Here is a 24,758-nt window from a genome sequence, read left to right on the forward strand (position 1 = left end):
GAAAAGTGGGGATGCTACCCATGCTATACTTCCCTTATGTGCCAAGTGCTGCTGTAGCATACACAACACATGCATCCTTGACCGTTTCAAACATTGCTTATATAGGGAAAAGGAGGGGAGAGTCAGAAGAGAAAACAGAGACTGCTGTGCTATTTGTAGTTATGAGGCTTTATACAACACGCTGCAGCAGTGAAAACTCTTGCAAAACCACTAATATTAAGGATCTACATTTAGACAACAGCAATGACAGCATAACAGAGTCCCTCCATTTAGAATTGTATTAAAACATTTTACCACTGTGAAATGTGAAACAATTTAGCCTGAGTTTTCCCTTTTCTATTGAATATTGCAGACTATTCAAGTACCAAATGCCAGCCTTGCATTTCTTTTCAGTTATCCTTGACATGGTGGCACGATCTCTGCAGTTACTTAAAGCTTCTGCTGAAACCCAATATGAATTCATTTTGTCTCAAAGAGCCAGGACGTGCGTCCCACCATGAGTTTGTTGAAAGTCTGCTGCCCTGACCCCTGCACATTACAGTGATGTAAATGCCTGCAGTATACATTTTAATTGTCAGGACAAAATAAAAACAAACCACCACATATGTAATTTATTTATATAATCTATGACATATTTGAGAAATGTTAGGTCTCCTATGAGGTTTATTAGAACCATAAAGTTCTGTGAAAGAGTCAGTGCTGACTCAAAAGATCACAGTATTTAAATAATACATATTTCTTACTGTATAGTAAGATGGCTGCTCTGTCCTTAGGAAAGAAAGTTTTAAGAATATGATGACATAGCCCTTCTGTAAAACATTTTTAAAAGACCATAAATTATTCAACATATTTTTCTATGGTATTTAAATATTGGGAAAATAGGAAAAATGCATGAATGAAATGTTATTAAAGTACAAATCTAACAATTTAATGACTTAAAATTAGCTTGTAAGCAATAACATTACAAACCAATAAACCCCTACAATGAAAAAAGACTCAGAGGAGATGAGCAAGGGTGACATGCCCTTCAAGCTCAGGAGATGATGCAAGGGGTAACAGACCAGAGCTTTTGCAAAGAATGCTGACAGTCTCAACACAAAGGGAAGTAGAAGGTGGCCTTTGGTTTAGATAGGTACTTATGTCAGTTGAGTGGATCCACTGACTATATTATAGTTGAGGGGATCAACCAGTGGTGTAGACATTTCTCTTTGTGTTCATCAGAAGAGCATAACTGTCTCCTTGAGCTAGCCAGGCCAGCATGGAGGGAGTGAATATGTGAGTCAGCCCAGTACAGAGTACAAAAACTCAACAACTAGCAAAAGAATTTTGAAGAGAGCAATAGGTTTGAGCTAGCTTCAACCCATGTATGCTTTACTGGTGACTGGGGACACTCAGGATGGTAACAGCAAGCTTGTTCTAGAGACTAGCAATGGGACTCACATCAGCATTCTGACTGAGCTGTGTATTGCAGTTGCTCTCTTTTGCTAAATGCAACTTACATTTGTAGTGTGCTTTTACTATATTTTGTATCACTGCTAAATCAGAAATCCCCTGTCACATCAACTACCTTCAAACAGATAAATCTGATATTAAACATTGCATCTTTCGCACATGGAATATCTAAAGGAACCTGGTTGGAGAGTATTGGACTCTGACATTAATATGCCACAGAAACCAGGCAAAGCATTCATCATGTTTTCCATTTACCTGGATATTTATCTATGTTGGAAAATAAACACAAAGAATCACTGAAGGTGATGGATGAGAGTAAATTCAGCACATCACAATGAACAGACATTTCACATAAAATGACAACTAAAAGTGCCTTCAAGTATCATATGCCTTTAAAATTTACACCTAATCAATATCCTTATTCTGTGCACAGTAGCACTCTACTAAAAATTTGTAAAACAGAAATCCAGCTTTATCTTGTGCTTTTCTGAATTGAGGGACTATTAATTATTTCTGAGAGGATCCATGAAAGGTTCATGAGACTGTAAGAAATGGAAACATACTTTCTGTAGGCTTAAGCTGGCTGACCAAGGGTGCTCTTTTCCACTGGAAAAATTTTAATGATTCACAGGGCTAAACAGGTGAAAAGTCACTATTCTAGAATGCAAGATCCAAAGAATTGGGAATGCATAAAGTCTCTGAATTTTCCATTACAGTAGGATTTTGACAATATAATTTCCTGTGATGATATAATTTCCCATGGCAACACCAAGAATTGATGACTACATGCGTTCACAAACCACATCAGATGAAGAGTTTTCAACCTAATTTGAAGACCTGTTCAGAAGAGAATTTTACAATGGGTGAGCATGTGTTTGATCAATGGCATGAACAGTAGCCTCTGCTTTTTACACACTCTTTCCACCAGGAAACGGCACAGCTTGTAGTAAAGGAGTGTTTGGAGAAAAAACCTTTCAGATCCATTTCATTTTGCAAGATCTTTATGCAGCAGTTTAAGATTTTCAGGCACAGACATTTAGTTTCAGCAGAGAAACCTACATTTCTATACTAAAACTTTCCATGGTAATCAGCAACATCTGAGATGGGCGCTCATGGCTGAGATATAAGTTGGGGTCCCAGTAAGGGAGTATTGGCTCATCATTCAGCTTTTGGAGTTGCCTTAAAAATAATTTTCTGGTTTTATTACTATGTGATTAATCACTTCATGCAGGTATGTCTCCTGCTATATCTCCCCTTTTTCAATGACTTGTTGTAAATCCATGGTTTAATTACCACTCACTGCCTCTATTGTGATGCAAGAGTTGATCAACATCCTCATATGAGCTCTGGCTTTTAGTTCAGGACCTTACCAATACTATTTATTCCCATAAAATAATTAAACCAGTCTCTTACTTCTACTTCATTATTTATTCTTGTATATTGCCATCTCTAGCAAAGGAACATGCTTCAACTCGTGAAATTCATGTTATTAAATCTTTTTTAACCATATTCAAGAAAAAAACTAGCTTCCAGATCATGTCTGCCTTTGCAAATACACTACTACAAACTCAACGACTTTGTACTCTTTTCATAAATTTTTCAGTTTGAAGTGTTAAAATACAAAGTATTCTGTAGAAAATTCCCTGCCTTAGAAAGTGAATAGAGATTAGCTTTTTCTAAAACAAGAAAACTCTGTCCTCATATGAAAGGTGGAATGTAAAGATTGACAAGGCAACAGAGTGCACTAACTTCATGCTGAGTTGTATCTGAGCTCTTAAACAGTATTCTTGTTGGTCAGCCATCTAAAGACCCCCAGGGACAGCTACATCACAACTGCTTTCTGCATAGTTTTAAAGAGAAAAGATCCAGCTTTTCCTAACACTTTCCTCATCCAGGAGATAGGCCACGTTTCTAAGGTACTGAAAATTTCAAGTCGGGCTTTAATACAAAAATTGGTGAAAAAAATGCATGTCAAAAGACAAAAATGTCAGTTATTAGTAAACTTCAAATGCTGTGAAATTAATTTTAGTGTGAATATTTTGATTTAGGACCTTAAATTAGCCATCTGTTATTTCTGGTGGAAAAAAACCTGTCAACAATAAAAGCGTGGAGCAGTGGAATGTGGAACGCTAGAATAAGTGGGAGTTCCCCATAAAAAGCATTTTTGAGAAATAAGCCAACTCATATACTTACATCTAAGCTAAGCCTTATAAGCACTTCCAATGTTGCTGCTCAGACAATGCCATACTTCTGGCACAATACTGGAAGGCTCACCGTCATAAAAGCATTAATGAGTTCAGCATTTGAATTAGAAGTGACGAAAAGAAGTGTCATTATATGCCTCGATTATTCTTATTAACCTAATAAGTCACAGCTTATTGTAACAATAAGTAAATTCAGAAAATAAAATAAAAGTGGACAGTGTCTTTCTCTTATTTAGATAACATTTGTTGCTATTGCTTGGGCATCTTGCCCTTGATAATGTCTTACAATTACCAGATACTAAATTATAGTCAGCTTGTGATAAAATACTTCCATTCTAAAAAAAAATATTCTTACATTTTAGGGATTATCTGGCTGCTCTGCTTGTCCTGCAAACTACATTCAGGAAACTGATCTTTTTGATTAAGAGAATGACACAGTCCCATGCCTACTATAGTTAGAAAATTCTCTCTATTTAAAGTTAGCCCTAAAAGTCACATTACATTTAGTACAAAGGACGTGGTTTACAACATGTTGTTTTATAATCACATTAGGTGCCTAAACTAAGGGGATTGTGTTTTAATAGTGTAAGAATAATTACCTAGTCAAAGACAAAAATGTTAGATAGCTCTCTTTTGAAAGTTTACCTCATTCTCCAACAACAAAATGCTTTTTAATAGAAAAAAAAAATCTTTAAATTACTTTTAAAAAATTCTTCCAATTCAGCTAAAGATCTTGGCTTTTTATGTATAAAATTTTCTAGTGGATACTAATTTCAAACAGATGATATTTCTTTGTATCAAACAGCTTTTATATGATGGTTTCAGGACACTATTTTTATACATGCCTGAAGAAACTGTCTTACACTGGTGGCTTGTACAAGACCTTATTTCGATATTTTACTTTACTCTCAGTGTTTGACAGGGAGATACCAGACACTGCTGCAGCTTCACCCTGGACAGCTTCATTAGATTGACTGGTGCTCTGTGATGAAGTATTACCATTCAGTGGGTCTGTATTCTGTGTTTCTTGCTGGGCATCGGTGAGATCTTTCTGGTTCGGATCAGAGTTAGTGCATTTTTCTGAGTTGGATTCATCACTCAGAGGGGTGTCGAAAGAGACTACTTGTAGGACGATGGATCTGGGAGGACAGGCTGTACCATCGCTTCCCTGACTACTCTCATTTTGTATCCTTCTTGTCTCTTCCTGTAACTGTGCATCTGTGGAATTTCTGCTTTGGTCTTTTTCCTGTTCACCAACATTTTTCACAAGTTCTTCTACAAAGAGGGAACAAAATATGTGAATTAGATAAGAAGGATATGCCACAATTGTTTGATTTCAGACTAGTGACTGATAGAGATGCACATAGGAACATTGTGAACATCAACTTTCTGCATGAGGACATGTGCACTGCTGTGTTTAAAATGGATCAGATTCTGTTTCTTATTACACTATTGCAGCTGAATCACAATGGTTCACTTTTGGGCTGATCTCTAATTTGCACCACTTTTTTCTGGCCATAGTACAGAGTGAGCAGAATCCTCAGACACCCTGTAAGCTGAAGGATGGGAGCAGGAGGACCCCACGCTGCAGGCATGTCTCCCAGAAGTGGCGTTTACCACCACCGGACTAGAGTTGCAGAGCTCATCAGTTCTGCAACAGAGAAAGGGCATAGAGGGGAGCACCTTGCTGGGGCTGGGGAAGGCATCAGAACTAAAGGGAAGACATTAAGGAAATTGACCTATCAATCTGGCAAGTCCAAAATGTCAGCTAATACAGAGTTCCATCTGGAAGATGTTACAAAGGGTTACATGTGTGCAGTCCAGTACTGCTGCCATTATGGCTAGTAGAAAATACAAAATGAGAAGGAAGAAATATGGGGGAAATTTTGCTTCAAGGGACTGCAACTACAGGAGAAAACATTTGTGACATGTTTTCTATTGCAGAGAATTGGAGAAAAGTACAAATTAAATGCCCCAGAGTAAAAACAGACAGAACAGAGCAGCATAGAAAGGAGGTACCAAGAGGAACCAGATTAAGAAAACAGAGAATGGAAAACTTGTGATGAAGAGTGAAAAGTCTGATAAAAAATATCTGTACCATCTTCATGGAGGGCCTGTTTCTCTTGCTATTAGAATCTATGTTTTGTAAATTCAGATTTTAGAATCTGTATACTGCTATAGAAGATAAAAACCACTACCAATTTTAAAAGTGAAAACACTGAAGTTTGAACAACACCTGCACAAAACAGCTGCATGTTATTTTTAACTTGGCTGTGCATACTGTATTAAGGAAGGAAACCAAGCACTGAAATATTTATTGAGTTCAACTGGAAACTCCCAGAAACTCTGGTTGTGAGTAATCAGACCAAATACACACCAAAACTGATTGCAAACAACAAATGAAAGATGACAGACAAGTCCGTAATCACTTTTCTACCACAGTCAGCATTTGGCATGTTCGTCACCTTGCTTTTCTGCATCCCAAGAAAGTTCTCCCTGAACTACAATTTGGTCTGTGAAATGGGATGGAAAGGAACATTTCCAAACCTGAACTGATGTGTGGAAGCATGGAATAGTTAAATAAATCCCTTCTTTTGTCAGTTCTTATACTTTCTGATATACTTTTTTAAAAAAATTAAGAACTTTCAAATATGAGATATTCCTAAATTGTTGCACCAGGTTCTTTATGAACTTCAGAGACCTGCTTGTTTTGGACTCCAAATCTTCTGACATTCGGACAGGTAGTCTTTTTCTACAGGCTTCGCTGCAGCTCTTACAAAGAAGTGGTTGGGCTAAAGACATTAAGAAATATGTATATGCAACTTGAAGCAAGTATGATGTTCAACCTAGATATGTTCACTAAAACATCTGTCACTCACGGTGTAATATATCCACCTAAGGCCTTTGTCCCAAGAAACTAATTTACATGACATATTTGCCTCTGTATGGCAGAGGTACAAACATTTTTTCCTTAACTTTATAAAAAAGCCAAGGAAATTCTATAATAAAATATTTCAGATGTTGTTCCGATACATTAGTAAATTGAGGAAAGCAAAGCTGAACTATAATTACATGTAAAACTTTAATGTTAAACTCTAGCTCACTCCACAAATGTTGAGTTTTTTAATCTGGAGTCTGTTAAGATTAGGCAGCTTTTTTCTCACAGAATGTTGTTGTAGGACAATTCTAACCAGAATTCAGATTTCTCTTAGTGTAACTGGGTGGCTGACCACTTTATTATCATATTAGAAGTCTCAGAATATTCATCTAGGCAAACTCCACTATTACATTTTCAGTTCATAATGCTGAACTTCTAAACTTCAAATTCCTTTCCTTCCCTTCCTACAAAACTTAAAATGGCCAATGAAGATTAATAGTTTAATCAGAACTATGTTAATAGCCTGTTCTTAACTTCTGCCATGCTAGTGTCTTATTTCTATGATCACCTTTGAGATGGCCTCAAGTACGTCTGCTTTAAGATATCTAAAACACAGCCAAGCTCAGATCTATGCACATCTGACAGATGTAATTTTGAAATGCAGTGTCTCCGCACCAAGTTACATCTATATCTGCTGCATTCAAACTGGTGAGATACTGTTTATTCCAAAAGGCAGTATAAACAAGTATTTGAGAAAAATATCTTTTTTAAGTATGAAAAATAATGTGGAATTTTAAAATCTGTGGAGGTAAAAATATTGCTAAATATTAGTCTTTTTATGCTGATAACTGTGTCTGTGATTACCACCCCATGGTAACAGAATTTCAAAGTCACTCCATTAAATAAATGTGAAGAAAAGTTCACTTCGGAGGACCTTGTTCAGGACAGCTAAGAGGGGTGGCTGGTAGTTGCAGCTCAGAGTGAGGAGCCTCAAGTACAAAATCCTCTATGATAATATCACAACTTTCATTAAGACCCCCAATACTTTTTCTTGATATTAAGTCTCTCATCTGCTGGACATCTGAATCTATTTTCTGACTTGCTTTGCTCCACTCAGCTTCAATCGCTATGAAATCCACGGCCAAAAAGATGAAAAGTACTGGATTCTTATGGTGTTTGTGGAATATGCTATATGTGTTGGAAAACAAACAAACAAAACAACAGACTCCTGATTTCCGTAACAGCCAATAACTGTACCTTATATTATACAGGATCTTTATATTGTATACCATAACTGGCATTTTCTACCATTTTGGCTGGCTTATCACCCTGATGAAACAGAAGCATTTAGCAGTCTTTTAAAAAGGCTGAGACTGGGACAGTAACCAAATAACTAAAATTCAAGAAAGGCATTGCTAAGTTAATATCACTAGTGTAAGAGAAACAGAGCTGGCATGATGTTTGATCCCCAGTGCTGGACAATAAGAATTAATACAGCAGCAGAGCCTCTGCCTTCAGCCAGCCAGGAACTGCAAGGGGTCTCTGAGAGCAGCGAGCACGGCTGGTGCCCCCCACCCTGCACTGGGCTGCTGGGGAGAGCAAGTTCTCCTTCCCCTGTGGGCATACCTTGCCACCGCCAGCCAGGGGTGGAAATGAGGGATGTTAAAGGAACAATGGAAACTGGCATTTGCAACACCGACAACATTTAATAAGATGAATAAATAAGATGAACAAGACTAAACCTTTTTGAACCTCTACAGAACTTTTTTTTCTCTTTTTTTTTTTTGGGGGGGGGTGGGGGGAGGAGGAGCGATTGGGAGTCAGTTAGGCACAGAACATCTTAAGGGTTATCATATCCACTCAGATAAAGGCAAATAGCAGTGTGTTGTGCAATGCAATGACCTCAGGGTATGTGTTAGTGTTTCTACTGGGTTTGCTTTCTCTGTTTTAACTTTACAGAAGTGCCTGGAGCCAGGTCTGTTTACACATTTTCAACTGTTTGGTATTGTTTTCTTTACACGAACCCAACTGTTATTCAGCAAAATTTGTGTGAGTTCATCTGTAAAGCAAAAGGTGTCTCCTAACTGGTCTGTTAGGGATGACTCAATCTTACCCCTCTTTTTGGTATTTCTGTGCCATTTTTGAATTCCTGCCTTAAATCACTGTCCTTCATGACATGCATTTGATAGGTAAACATGGTAGACGTCAAGTCTTTCTTCTCTTGTGTTTAGGCAAAATAATTGTAATGCATTGTTTATTTGGGAAATTGGCAGCAGTTGTAAGGCAATAACCAAATTTTAAATTAGCTGAAAAAATCTGGTACTCAGAAATTTTGCATCCACAGAAAATGCATTAACCAGTAAAGGTGACTTCTCTCCTTTCCCTTTTTCACTATATGCTATTCTTCTTCCATTAAGTTGCCTTTTTTTTTTTTCTTTCCTGAATAAGTCTCTGAAAATTGAAGTGAATTCTTTAAGTTTTGTTTTTGTTTTTGTTTTTTTTTTCTTTTTAATTGTTTGCTGGAGTGAATGGGAGTACTGAATTGCTGTAAGCCAAACGAAGGACTAAACTGTCCACAAAACACTAAAGCTGTCACACAGCTCAATCTCTAAGCACCATGCTGTGGCCTCCAAAGTATCACTGCTCTGCTGCTGCAGAAGCTCTGGCAAGTCTGCACTATCAGGTACAACACTGTTTTCCACCAGCTCCGCTATGTTATTGCCTATATAGGAAGCAACACTTCTGAGATGTGGTCTCCTAAGTGATGAGGAAGCTTTTCTACATCTTGGTACATTTTCTTCTCTATATACCCATTGACCTTCTTTTCCTGGCCCTTGTGTAATGAAAAACAGAGTATTTAATTACTATCATCTGCACAAAACAGGGCTTATAAAATACCTTCCTATACAACTGCACCACTTGAGCATGAACTGACTTAAGAAGAGTGGAGAGAAAAAACACAAAAACCATGTGTAAGCAGCACATCTCGAATCAGCTGATGTCAGTGACTGCCACAGCACTAAACCCCAGTAAACCAATTGTCTGCTGAATCACATGGCTATTTTCATTGGCTGTTTTGAAAATAAGCTACAATTACAAAAAGACATACTGACATTGAAGCACTAAGAATTAGCCAGCTACTGAATTACAGAGAAAAGTTGTTCATCTTCACTAAGAACTAAATTATTTGAGGAATCCATAATGAAAAATGCTGCTGGATGTTACAGACTCTGTGTATATTACCACAAACCCTGATTTTTAGGCTTGTGTGCCTTCTTTTTTACTGGAAAACAAAGTTCCAGTAACCAGTGACAAAAGATCAAAACTGGGACAACATGGGAAGGAACTGTACCTTTCCAAAAGACATACTCTCACATGGGAATCCCAATTAAGGCTAAAGACATGTTCAAGAGTTCCTAAACAACTGTGATTTTTCCCAACCAACCTGTCATTTTCCAAGAATATATTTCAGTAAACCACAGAGTTATTTAGATATTGATTTCTTCTACTTTCAACTACTCACACAAATTTCATTGCAGAGATAGGAGTATACAAAACACTGCAAACTACATAATCCAGAGGCACCTGATGTCACAGCATTATGTCATAGAGAAAATGCAGCAAAGGCTTAATTAGCTACCAAAACTTTACTACAAGATTTGGTTAAAAATAATTCGGGAGCTTATGGTTTCCTGGGGTGGCTACCTCCATCTTTGACTTCTCTATTGCTGTTTAGCTGTAAGCACAGGGGCTTGAATTCTGGGATTTTTGGGACAGGGGGAGGGAGGGACATGCTGCTCTGAGCTTACTAGAGGGAAAAGGTGGTTTAACTCATGTAGTTTGTCACATGCAGAGGCAGGCTAGCTCACTGGTGTACACTCCAGGGGGATGTATAACAGGTTCCATTAGCTAGCTCAGTTATCATTCTTTAGTCTATCATATACCAGGTACTGAAAATGTGAAATGTTTCTTACTACTCTTAGATCAACCCATTCATTTCACTTCCTCATGTCATGGTGAAAAATTCTCCTTTTCCCACTGTTCTTAACACTTTTCTGGATTGGCTCAAAAACTGCTTATGGCCTAAATGTATTAGCACTGCAATTAAAACCACTGTCACTGATCCTAGATAGGACTCCTTTAGCCCCCCTGAGTTTATTTTTCTCCAACAGATTAAAACAGTCCATTAGGGTAGATTTCAAGTGCCAAACTGTCAATCAGTTTCTGTGACTGTCACACACGTCCTCCCACCACCCGCCCCTCCTAGCGGCTGTTAAATCACATTAACATGCTATCAGATCATCACTCTCAGATTTTTGCATATCAGCAGCTGTTACTCTCTTCTTATTAGTGAGTCTGCAGAGAAAATCTTACAGACAAAATGGAACTGAACCCTGTGGTTATTGTGACTGGAAGTATGCAGGGCTAAAAGTGCCCGAGGGGGGCCTGCAGGTACCATGCAGAAGTCTTTCAGAAAATACATTTGTTATTCAAAGTTGCTGCCCACAAAAAAACCAAAACCAACAACAACAACAACAACAACAACAACAAAAAAAAACCACCAAAAACAAACCCACAGCTGATCTCTGCTCCAAGATGAAATAGTTGTCACTTTTTTTATAGTTTTAATGTCAAAATTAAGCACAGGACAGTGTGAAAGCCTTGTTTAGCCTCACATATTTTCCATCCCATCGCTACGTAGTCAGTCATCCCAGACATACACCTTTGAGTCACGCAGCACAGTGCACCACCAAAAGGTGTTGAGGACAAGGTTTGTCACTGATCACTTTTCGTACAAATAATGCAACCTTTGGTCAGGTACTGCAACAGTTAATTCTTCAGAAGTGTTACATAAGCATAAAACAGGAACAAAAAGTAACACTGCTGTTGTATTATCCCAAAGCTGAACACCCAACTGGACTGAAGGCCCATCCAACTGGCCCTTAGTCTGTGTGCTGCATTCCTTCATGTTATTATATGACCTGAGGTGAGTGTCTTAAGCTGTCTATGCCTCTTCTGGCTCAACTGTAAACTGAGGATAAGGATATTTATTTCTGTAACATTATTTACAATGATGTCTACAGATGATAATCATGATTACTAGTCCATACACTTTTACTCTGCTAGAGCACTTGAGCTTGCCAACCACTGAACAACTTGATTAGCAAATCTTCAGAACATTTTTTAAAACAAAATAAACATGAAGGAATAAACACTGTAGGCATAGGGAATAAACATTTTTAAAATATTGATGTGTTATGATTTCTCTATGTTCTAAGAAATGTATTGTGAAGGATCTTACACGATATTTTAATATTTTCTACTCAGTTGTATGTTTCTTCCAGCTTTCTCAATAGATCAATAAATTCCAGACCTTAACATCCATTTAGCAAATGTTTTCTCTAATGAAAGAAAGAACGTCTCAGGCTCTTTACTGTCTATTTGCTACAACTATCACAATTTCAAATAGCAGGAGCCATCAATACTGTGTATTGGAAAAAGCACAGTATGGAATCATCTGTTTATCACTGTGTTGAGTTGAACAAAGACAGATTATCTGGTGGTTAGGGGGTTGGAATATTAATTAAACATCAAGGCTTTCGAATTAGAACCCCAGATGTTTGATCATTATGGTAATTCCCTGTTAACAGCATTCCATGAAAGGCCTAAGAAACATTCCTCTAATTCTCCAGTGGTGAAAGGTTGAGGACCCTTAGGCTATAGAGCATTGTGCTCCTCTGCATCAATTATACAAGACATGGCCTTTTTAGCAAAAATGGAGCCATCTTATTTAGTGAGCTTTCTGCTAAGGAAGCTCTCAAATAGCTTTCTAGGTAGACAAATGCTTTCTTTACTAACAGGCTTTTCCAAAATGAAGCACAGTGTTCCATGCACAAGTTACTTGCTCTAAATCAAGTCTTAACAGCAACTATTTTTTCAGGGAGTAGTAGCACCAGCATCTCCAGGAAAGTTGCCCTGTCAACAACACTGACAATGTGTCTTCTGTTCTGGACCATCTGGGCACAGAGATCAGACCATCTTCTTCAGCCCTTGCTGAGGAAGTCAGGGCTCCAGCGGAACTACCTCGCAGCCAGTGCTACATGAGTAGCCTTATCCTGAGAAGGTGAGAAGTTGGAACGAGTTCAAGTCATTCTTAGAAAATTACATGGATTTTTTCTAGTTTCCTTTCTACACTACTTGTCAATCTGTATTCCCATGTTTTATAGAAATAACTTCTCCTGAGCCTGTGAATTGATCTCGGAACAATGTCTAATGTTTGCAAAGCCTGCTGACAAGAATGCAGATGCTTCTTTTAACAGCACAAGTACTGTTTGTCATTGTCAGCTCAGCAAGTGTGTTTGGAGATCCACATTAACAGCCAGGTTGCTTACTACCATGGGACATTGTTGTCATACATGTGAACTCCTCAATACACTCAGCTCTTTGCAGCTTGTCATAAATTATCTAGCTCAGAACAATGATAGCAATACCAACACTCCTGTCACCTAGCAGTGATTTACCTCTGATATTTCTTCCTTCAGTACGTGCTCCTACTAATACATGAATAAAACACAACTTCATATATATGCCCAGAGTAACCTAAAGACTTTTCATCAAGCAATTCGCATCAGAGAGGGTAACATGAGATCCAGACAGGATGGAACAAATTATCTGAGGTTCAAGGTCTCAGGTTATTCGTTTACAAGCTTAATCAAAATTGAGTGCAATTTGAAAGAAATTTCAAGTGGAAAGGGGATGTATTTCAATATTTTTCATTCTTTACTAGACGTTAATTTTGCAAGAATTTTCAGTCTTTGCAGGGTGTGACTTCAGAGCAGACATACTGCTGATCTGGACCAGTCATGGAAGATTCTTTCTTCCATTATGTGTACAAGGAATTTATGTGCTACCTCACCTAGTGCTCTATAGAGGGTTACATTCACTTAATGAAAAAGTCTTCTCCAGCAGCCCTCAGTGCTCATATTTAGAGTAAGTGCCCACACATTCCATCCAAATGAATGGAAAATGTCTTAACTTCACAATACCTATATAATACCCCCCCAGATTTTATTTTAAAACCTACTATTTGGGTACCAAAACAGTGTAAGTCTGAACTCAATAGTATTTTCACTATTCATAAGGTTCCCCTAGATTCTAGTCAGGCATGCTGAAAGTCTCCATGCCATGCTCCAGTCAACTGCAAGTAGTCTCTTTATGGGTGCAGCTTTCTATAATTCTTTTCTTTGCTTAAACAGGGATTTTGCAAAACTGATTCAACCACAATCACAGAGAGTCGAGAGTCAATATCGTTCATCAAGCTCTGGCCTCAGTACTAGCTATTTCCACTTACCCATCAGTCTCCCTAGCATACATTCTACCGCATTTCCATAACTCTGTTCAGGAAAAACTTCATTAGTCAAGTTGATGGAAGAATGGAAGGTCAACTTGGAGTATGAACAACCACAATCTCAACAAAGTCCATGGAGTCTTGAACATTAACAGCTCTGTTTGTCACAGTAGAAAGCATGTCCAGAGTTTTCTGGATGTTGCTGGGCCTCACGTTAATATTGACTGTATAGAGAAACAATAATTTTCCCAGAAGAATACTTAAATCTCCTGCTGTGAGAAGCTTTGTGTTTTCAATGGCAGTCAAGAACCCAGTAAAACTGAGCTAAACATATCATTCTTTTATAATTAAAAGAACAATAAAAAGCACTGGAAATGAAGGGGAAATTCTCTCTCTGACAGCACCTCCGAAACAATGCACCAAAAACCTGATGTACCAAAATCAAACTGGTTAGTTATGTGTCACTGGAAATTACAAACTACCACATAGTAAGTTATCCATTCTTCCATACCGAAGGACTTTGTGTGTAGATATTCCAGAGCTGCTTGATTTATGCAGGCTGTGGCTAACTGGTCTTGGGCACCCTAATGGACTGCTGTTACTAATGATCACTGCAAATTAGGAGCATTGTCCTTTTGATCAGACAGTATTAGTTGGACAATATCAAAACATCATATGAAGCTGCTCATGAAGAAGAGACAATACTAGTTAAATCTCCTCATCTGCCATTTCCACTTCTCAAGCCATTGTCATAGTAGATGTATGGAAGCTTATTCTTACTTAATATTCTCCTAATGAGAATATTCATTTGCAATTTAGCACTAAATTAGAATTTAGCATTGCTCAGCAGTGTTTTTCTCTCTTGTCAGAAACCTCTTTGATAAAAAAGATGCTGCTTTGGGCGATGGGATGAAGACAAGGCTGGCACTAGGTTCCAGGATACCATTCCCTGCAGTGAGTATCGGGTCACGTACCAGCAGAAAAATGCTATACTGAAATATTCCAGGTGCTTACTTGGCAACAACACAGACTGTGGACAAAATATTCCCAAATGGAATTCACTTAACGTGGATCAAGGTTATAAATTGTGTACAACAATTACCACAATCATTTCACTCAGATAACTGTTACTTCAGACAATTTCCAGGTATGGTTTATGAACTGAGGTGCTTGATACAAGTTTGGCTTTATTAACTGTCAATTGGCAAATGAAGAGTCACTTTTTTGCCTCGTTTGGGTCTTATACATGCTGCAATTACCTAAATTTTTAGATCCACTGGGTCATTTAAATAATTGCCTACAGCACAGTCCCAAGAAGACTGCAATACTGAATTTTGTTCCGTACAATGGGGAACGAATAGCATTTACAATAGCAAAGCACAACTTTTACTTTGTGGCAGCTCTCACTACTTTGAATTGTTGATTTTGGCATTTAAAACAGATGTCAGTATCAGTTATGATTCAACAATGTGCTTGAATGCACCTTTCTAAACCAGACCTCTCAAGATAAGTTGAGCAGCACAGAGTCTTACTGCACAGGCTGTAAGATTTCCTCTCATCCCCTGACCACCAGAATCTCTTTATACCTCCTGGGAGAGCAAAACAAGACCACCTAAACAAACATTAAGACATAAAATGCATGAATACAAGACAACTCTGTATTTTTATCAGTTGAAGGAAATAAAAAAAATGAAAGTAGGGGAGATCTTAGGGACTAAACTATAAAACATTCCACCTTAATATATCATACCTTCCACTGCTAATTCTTTCCATCTTTCTTTGTTTGCTTGAATGATCTTCATCAAGTTGTCCTTAAAGCTTATTAGGTCTACAGTTGCTAGAGAATTTTCTGTGTGAGTCCCTCCATCACTTTTAAAACCGGGTCGTCTTTGTGCTTCAGTGTTGCTTACTGCTCCCAAACTAATTTGGCTGCAGAAGGGAAAAAAAACCCTAAACTATGAACACAGTCAGACAATTTTAATAATACATAAAAAGTTAATTTGAACTAAATTTCTTAGGAACTACATGCAATCATTAACCCAAAATAATAGTTTTCACCAAAGGGTGTGAAAAGTTTTCACCCAGTAGTGTTTGTGCAACTCTGCTGGCTCAGACACGTCCGTATCGTGGGCTCTCTGCTCTTCATAAGTGTAGCTCTTGCTTGCACACTCAGAAAATAAATCCTTTTATCCTCCACCTCACAATGAGGAAGCCTTATTGAATCATAAGCCTTTGTTCACCTACCAGTCAGTCATGAACATCAACCAAAATGGAAGTCTGGAGCTGCTAACTGTTCATTTATGAAGAAGTTAACAGGCAAAAAAAATTGGTATCAACAAAGCCTTAGTTTAGCACTGCTCCTCAAAACACTAAGAACACTGTTATAAATGCCTACTTCTGGTAACTTTTACTTACCCCTAGTAAATGAAATGTATGTAAACTCATGAACAGCAAAGAACTAAGTTCATAATTTTGCTATTAAAATCTAAGCAATTGCCTTGCACAGTTATCATATCTACCATATCTAGAGTTATCATAGCTAGTTTGTTTTATAGACAGTTTCTTTCGTGATACAAAAATGAAGAGCAACACAATGCCCCTTTGTCCCGCCCCTCCATCTCGCTCATTCTCTATTCAGGTCTCTCAAGTAGAATAAATTTTGTCTCAGGTGTATATATCAAGCAATACTAACATGAAAAGGTGAAGAAGGAAACCGACCTATGGCATAATAAAAATCAGAAAAAACTTGACCCATCTTCACCACGTCCACTTCTAATTGTTTCTCAGAGAGGAAAACATGATTTTTTACACTGTCAACAAAAATTGACAACTGAAAATGGTTCAAGATAAGAGAACTAGGAACTTCAAAAAGCTATTGCAAAGATTGTTGTCAAAGGTGAAAATTTGCTATTAGATGTGCTGTAAAAAATTAACTTTATATTTTATACGTGTGTATTCTGCTCGTTATTGTGGTGGGTTTTTTTGCCTTTTTATATGCACGAGCATTCACAGCCAACGGGAGTAATAGCATATTGCAAATACAGCATAGCACCACAAGGTGGCAATACTGTCCAGCTATTTGTGACTTTCCCAACTGTTAAAATTCCAAGAATTACAATATTGTTTTAGCTTATGTTAGCTCAATAAATAACCAGTGTATTCATACCTGGTTGTCCCAAATGCAGGACTTTCAGATTTTGACGCTTCCTCTATAAGAGGCATAACAATTTTCTCCATTGAGTCCGTAAGAAGAGAAAAAGTTGGTTCTACTATGAAATCAATGAAACCTGAAGAAAAAGAGATAAAATCCGATTTTACGTTCCTGTAGCTCTTAAATATAAAAATAAATACTTTCTATCAGGCTGATTTTCTGACTGTAGTACCAATCCAATACACTACTAGGATAATATTGAAGAAGAAAGCACAACTAAAACCACAATCAATTGAAGCTGTATAGATATAACTAAATAGTAATAATTATAGCTTTTCCACTCCTTTTTATTGCAAATTTTATGCACTACAGAACACACCTAACATTTGAAATTAATATCAATTACTGAATAGAAGGGAAGCTACCACTGAGCTAGGGGACTAGAAGTCATACTGTCTCTTTTACCATTTGGAGCTTCTTGCCAAGGAGTTAATATTTCAAACTGCTGTTTATTATTCTGCAGAGGTAAAGTTTTATTTCACAGTGTGTAGGAGTGTTCTGCCAAATCAGCGAAGAGAACAAGTAATATCCTTAGGAGACAGCATTCATCCCACTATGCTGGCATGTCAGCTCTGAACAATGACTTTTACATTTTAAAGTGCTCATCAAGGCACAGAATGACACAGTGAGAGAATGAAGCATTAATCTCTGCTGAATGCTTAACAGAGAAAAAAAAAAAGCTAAAACATGAGCTAGCAATGGATTTCCAGATGTCTTCACACTCTAACCATGCAGCACAGCACAATGGTGAGCAACAGTGCTTTAGCTTAGGATCCAGCATCCCTCCTGCATTTCAAGTCCCAGTGAAATGGAATAAAGGACATTTTGAGTGACAAGATCAGGCAGAATGACATATTTTAATTCAAGGATAAGACAGTTACCTACAGAATTTTTATTTCCTTATTACTCCTGATGGAAAAGGGGATAGAGCTGTGAAGGTTAAGTTTGGCCACTGTTGACCAAAATGCAATTAGGATTGACAGGAACAGAGTTCAGTGGTCATTGTCAACCCAAGAAGGTTTAACCTTGCGTTGTCTGACTTTGCCATATTGACACTCTCAAATTCAGTCCAGAGGTCTGATGTATGAATTAGTTTTAAGTTGAAATGCCCCTACAAAACAGTACCAGGTTTTCAGATTGTAGTAGCAATATACCTGTGAGTTCTTGAGCAAGACTCAATCTGCCTGAAGACATAATCTACCAAACTACAGTAGAAGTTGGGATCATGTCCAGTACTTTGGTTAATCATTCTCCCACCCCTCTCCTTGACACCACATATGCTGAAATTATGTCATGTTTGAGACCAGCGCATTTCTGCTGTAAGACCATAACAATTCATGAGGAGATAGGTGCAAAGTAATGCCTTCTACATTGTCTCTGCTCTGGGAGTGTCCCTAACCCCAAACTATGACATACATGATGGCATTTGGAACGTTTAAAATTGAAAATGAGTGTAAGAAATGTCCACGTGATTTTACGTGCTCTAACACACACCTGAAAAACACAACTTGTCCTTACCTATTTGGGACTGAGCTACCAAAGTAGACTTGCGGTCACAGAGTGGGGAAAATTGAAGACCTAAAGCAGCCTCCTTATCTCCCTGCAAACAACAAGATTTAATATTATAAGCACATATTTGATGGATAGAAAGTCAAAGAAATATTCTTAGCATTTATTCAACAGGCCATTTTGTTCACTTACATTCCTAAGTAAAAGCAAGTCACAGGAAAAAAAAAAAAAATAAAAAATTCTCATTATTAATCATTAATTTTCAGGAGAAGTAAAACTCAAAATTCTAACTTACATTTGATATTTTTTATATGAAGGAACTTATTGCAAGCAAGTTCTTCTCGAGGAAGGCATCTGCCAATGAAGTCTAACATATATGAAATCCTTCAATATTTAGAGTTTAGTCCTGCTAATCCCAGATGTAACGGCACTGGAGATACTCAGACATGTTTGTAATAGTATGCCAAATGCTAAGTGTTTCCTTCTGCTACATTGGTTTATCCAACATGTAAAATTTCTTCAATGGATTTAAACAGGTCAAGGGCATGGTCTGACTTGAACTCAATCACAGTAGCAGGTATGTTCTCTGGTGCTGAAGCCATACAAAAGCACAAGCTCCATTTCATCACAAAGAAGATTTGCACAGCCTAGTTCTGAAAATATTTCAACACCTAGCACATTAAAAGAGGTTTTTTTTTTTTGTTATAAAATCTTTAAGAGACAGAGGGGTGTAGTTTCCATTTTCAGCATCGTACACAAACTGACCTGCAAAAGCTCAAAAATAAAGTCTAATGGCACAAAAAACCCTGAAGAGATATCTTTCAAAGGAGCCTGTAACTTGTGTTTCTGGACAAACTTGGCTCTCAGAAGCACTTACATAGACATAGGAAAACAGTCTTTCAAGTAAAATGACTCTACATGTTACATTAGTCATGGAGAGTGCTGTTTCATGATCATTCAGTGGGGAGCAGTAGATGAACATACCATTTTACCAAATTTCATCAGCAGCTGATGGATGAAGGGGGCAGTATCAGCTTCCTTAGCCTTTTTTTCATGTATCATTGAACCAGATTTGGGAAAAGTTCAGAACTAAAATACCAATAAAACCATTTCAGCCACAGGAACAGATGCAGCTCACAGATTGTGTTTCATGTGGAAATTGAGAGTTTTATCACTACGGCCTTTAAATTTTACACCCAAGTGTTCATAATTTGACTTCAGAGTGTGGAAGCACACATGAACACTTACTACTAAGAGCACTGATAGTGCCATCTCCACGCAAATTCAGGAGCCAGATTTTGTTGTAATATAAACTGAGGTAGTTCTAACAATTTCAGACATTGTTGAATTCAGGATTTCTAAAGCAATAATTTGTCATCTCCCTCTAACGAGGTTTAAAAAAGAGAAAATTTCACAATAGCAAAGAATCAGTTTGAATTTTTTTATCAAACAAAAATAGTATCTCTTTACTCAAATTATTAATTACTTCATAATTAAGATAGTAAATAAATAACTTAAATATCATATGTTGTAAATTGTAGTAATGAACACAGCACTGATATTTAAATTGATCATTAGAATTTTATGATATTTAAAATTAAGATAAAGACCAAAACAGTAAAAAGAATTCTTTGAGTGCTGAACTCACTGGACAAATCCTCTTTTTGTGCCTTTGGATGTATTCAGACTGAGAGCAGAATGTCATAGGAGCTGTGATACTTCTCTGAGTGACTTGAACTATGTATTTCTTTATTTTTAAGGTTTTGAGATGGGTGGGTGTATTTCTATTTTAAACAAGTAGCTCAGATTTTCCTTGGCATTATAACACGCTTTCTGTAGTTGTTGCTTTTAAACTTAAAGCGTTGTTTGGCTTTTTCCTTGGAGTTAACACTAGCACATATTTTAACTGTTAGCTGCAGTTAAAGTTTTTTTCCTAGGTGAATGTTCATTTTTTGCTAGTGCTCACCACTGCCTGTTATAAAGCTGACTTGTTAAAATATCGGGTTTGCATCATCAGTTTTAGATACAGATGCTTTTTCTTGTAAAGCCGTAGTTGTAGGATTACTATCTTTCAAGAAAAGAAGGAGGAATTAGTGGATTTTGTATACATTTGGACTACTTCATCTTGGCTGACACGAATTTGGAAATTCAAGAGAATTCCACCACAGACTCTCAGATGAACAGACCAGAGGATGCACAACCAAGCCAGCATACCTAGGAAGCAGAAGACCCACTATCTCTGCACTGCTCAGTGCATTTATATATGAGGAGTTACTTCATCACACTCTAAATGTGTTGGAACTACTTCACACACGCTGTTCTTAGTACTACACAGAAAGAGATTCAGTTCCTTGCACACTTCTCTACAGTCTGAAAGACACATTTTATAGTGCTGAGTTGCAGACATAGACACATGGTAATTTGATTCTATTGTTAAATGCCTTCTCAAGTCTTTAAGCAGTTTATTTGGGATCCGGTTACTTCTAGTGAAAGACCAAAGGAGTAACTAAAACATTAGCTGACCCTCTGCTCTCAATGACCAGTGTGGTACTGTTTATTGCTAATATTATAGTTAATAATCCGCTTGACTGGACACATTGCCTCACTGTCCCACGGGCTCCACTTAATTTGTCTCTGTGTGTCTAAAATATTTTTACAGTTGGTAATTTCTCTCCTTTTCAAGTAATGTATATCTGGGGTAGTCTATTCCTCCTTTTTCCTCTTAAGTTCAAAATCCTCATCATTTCCGTTTACAGAAACAGACTTGCAGAAGCAGTCATGACAAACTTGTGATTCTACTCAGCATTTCCACAAAATTCAGTCTGTTTACTATTTAGACTGAGGTGTCAGCTCTCCAATCTATCTCCCCAGTGCAAAGCCCAGTCAAGGATGTCCTGATGCTCCTACTGAGAATTTGTACAAAGAACCTCTAGGAACCAGGCAAGAACACTCTAGGGTTGATGGGGCCTCACAACTTCATGGTTTAACATACTGACTTTTTTATTCTCTGACCCCTTTTTCCAGGGTGACCCATCTGATTTGAAAATGTCGGTATACAGCAAAACAATTACAATCAAGCTGACCAAGACATACACTGTTCCATTGTCTGTATTAACCATTTTTAAAACCTATGTAAAACTGTAGAAACTGTGTAATACTGAAACTGGATTTTCATTACCAATTGCACTTCAGTACACATTATGTTAAAAATGTGCATGGTCACAAATTTTCACTACAGGGAGAGTATTTTTCCTTTTGAGTAATGTATTTTTTTTTTTTACCTGCTGAGATGAGTAAAAAATGGCAGCAGTGACACCAACACCTACTGTTTTTTCTCTGTGAATTCATTATCTCACAGGAATAAAAAGACTTACACAAAAGTGTGTCTTCATTTTTGTTTTGGCATATATGGCCACAGTATTAACAGGCTGATACCATCTAACCTCTGGCTTTGGATCATGCTGTTATGAAAGCAAAACCACTTCAGATCTATGTGGCACATGCATTTGAGTACTGGCAAGGAAAATAAATAGGAGGGCTCTCTGAAACATGAAACAACTTTTTGCCACCTTGGCTGAACATGAATTCTTCCTATTTTCAAGTCCCTCAGCCTACCCTGCTGGTGCTTCTTTTCAACTCAAAGCTTATATAAATCTCTGTCTACAGAATGAAAACAGCTTGACAAGTTATATTATAGTTGAAAGGGAAAAAAATGCCACAACACTCAGAATCTTGGTATCAGCTGAAAAAGATACAGAGGTATAACAATTTCATCTTATTCATGCACATAAAAGTTGAATTAATGTCAGTGGTATGTATGAAGAGTAAGGAATATATACTACTGCCTATGCTTGTCAATCACAACTAACAGCATCCTTGCTGGTAGACTTATGAGAAGATTTAATTGTGTAACCATTGCTTCTTGAACTAGACTTATGAAAAGATTTTAAAAATGGCACCTGTCGAAAAAATTCTTCCATCAGGGCCATGGTCCACCGGTAGTGCAGTTCCCAGGATTTTGCTGGATGGCTTATGTCTGCTGCATGTAGAATCAAAGACATGGCTTTGGCTTTGTCTACCCTGTCAATTCAAGGACATGCTCCAATTATCTCAAAACAAAAGCAACCATTTAAATTCTTTTCTTGTACATGAGCTCATTGAAAAACTATAGATAACGAACAGAACTGAAAACAACCTACCCCTCTGTCTGCTGTAGAGTATGCCGCATCGTTTTGATTTGTTGGAAATGACCTGACATATCTGTAGACAAGACCATCTCAATGACCAAGCTACGCAGCTCCCTAAAATTAAAAGCAAAACAACTGATTACTATTCATTTATTCTATGTATGGTACATTTGTTTAAACAGCACTTGTTAATTTATAACTTTCTAAACAACATCACAGGGTTTATTACATTTTAGAAAGCATTTAAAGAAATTATTAACAACCTGAATGTTGCTTTCTAAAGGGATTCTGTGAAAGCAATGTGCTTCAGAAAATGCACACTGCAATCATTAGTTCAGAGTCATATTGTTTTGTAATTCCTCCTTCCTTGTGTATAAACTAAAATTACATGCAGTTCTGTCACCCATTATAGGTCTTTCCTTATTTTTCCAGCACTAGATTATGCAAAAAAAAAGTTGGTCTCTGGGCTTACCACCACACAAGAGGATGTACTTGTGTCTTTTATTACCAACCTCATATTAATGCAGAACAGGCATAACACTAAACCTAGGAAGAAGGCTGTGGCAACACTCAGAAGAGCAAGAGGTATTACATCTGAAACACCATCAACATTACACCAATTTATGAGCATTATGACAAAATACCCTTCATCTCAAAAATGCCTGAATCCCTGTTTCACGAATCAGAACAAGTTTAGGATTTATAATTTATCTATATCTTGGTGTTATGGTCAGATATATTGGTTTGTCCATCAGCTTTCTCTTAAATGAATATGAAAATAGTAAAACATGAATCATGTAAGAAAGTGTATTAATTCTGACTGCATATGAAAGTACATTAATTTTGTCAGCAATAATCACTTATTTGGAAAATTCTGTTTCCTCGATGTAGAAGGATTGCATACAGACCATGTAGGTGTCTACTGGGTCTTTATTTACATACTTTTTAAATGGCCTAGGAGGATTTATGTGCAAGCACTTATATGTATGTGAGGGACAATTCATCACATTAAATCTTTGATTATATAGCATATCACTTAATGAGCACACCTTCAATCTTAAGGATGTCCAAGTGTTAATTACAAAAATAGATCCTACCTTAGTCATTCTCAATGGTCTTTCATGTTGCATTCATATCTTTGATTTACTTAACAATGCAGCTTTTTTCAAGGGACTACGTTTTAAAGAGGTAAATTGCAGTTTTCTTTTGGGCTGTTAGAATAGTTTGTTATAAAAACTATCGACTACTTCTAAGCCAATTTAACTGCATATTTATGCTGACATTCCTCATTGATTTTTGTCATTTATTCCTGATTTGACTTAATGTAACTGGATAAAGACTCACTCCTCTCACTTTTACTCAATAATATGCAGCAATCTGTGTTCAGCAAATGCCTTACCTTATCTGACCTCATAATAAGGTACAAATTAATTTGCATCCCGACTGTTTTTCTTCCACATTGCCTTGAAACTGTACCCTTCAAACACAGCCAAAGCCATTAAAAAAAAACCAAACAGCTAACAGTGCATGAAAACTGATGGCTCTGTGTTTTTAAACCTTGTTGTTTCCAAGATTGAAATTATTATCACTTCCCCTTTCTATCAGATATTTTCCTAGGAACTTTCTATGTCTGAACTTTTTAGAGTAATCAGAAATAAGCTCACCGCTGCTACACAAGACACACAGAAACAAAATGCTGCTTTCAGTTTATTCACACTGTCACAGCAGCAGAGAAACCCTCTTACTTCCACCACCTGAATAAGAATCAAACAATGTAACACTGTCCTCACACACTTCCAGAGATTCAAGGCTACTAAAAAGTTGTTTAACAGCAGAGAGGCTCTCCATCTACAGTCTGCAGTTGTTTCCTGCCTGCACCCCCATCTTTCATCAATAGAGAAGTGGAAAACTGAGAACTAACAGCAAAACATTAAATTAAGCTTTACTAAAGTTACGAATGCTTAGTCTA

At 37.3% G+C, this 24,758-nt stretch overlaps 1 protein-coding gene across 1 annotated transcript in view; it reads right to left on the reverse strand.

The window, feature by feature from the left end:
* LOC103777594 (calcium/calmodulin-dependent 3',5'-cyclic nucleotide phosphodiesterase 1A-like) overlaps nt 1-24,758 on the reverse strand; it is a gene marked incomplete at its 5' end in the record, with an annotated part of 44,716 nt that overhangs the window by 3,289 nt on the left and 16,669 nt on the right. Inside the window, 6 exons of the mRNA XM_008945152.1 lie at nt 4,656-4,931; nt 15,633-15,811; nt 17,049-17,169; nt 18,612-18,693; nt 22,562-22,682; nt 22,802-22,903. Coding sequence (XP_008943400.1) covers nt 4,656-4,931; nt 15,633-15,811; nt 17,049-17,169; nt 18,612-18,693; nt 22,562-22,682; nt 22,802-22,903 — 881 coding nt within the window. The remainder of the gene's footprint in view (nt 1-4,655; nt 4,932-15,632; nt 15,812-17,048; nt 17,170-18,611; nt 18,694-22,561; nt 22,683-22,801; nt 22,904-24,758) is intronic.

The sequence above is a fragment of the Merops nubicus genome, unplaced genomic scaffold (assembly GCF_000691845.1).
Source record: "Merops nubicus isolate BGI_N331 unplaced genomic scaffold, ASM69184v1 scaffold9728, whole genome shotgun sequence".
Classification (NCBI taxonomy): Eukaryota; Metazoa; Chordata; class Aves; order Coraciiformes; family Meropidae; genus Merops; species Merops nubicus.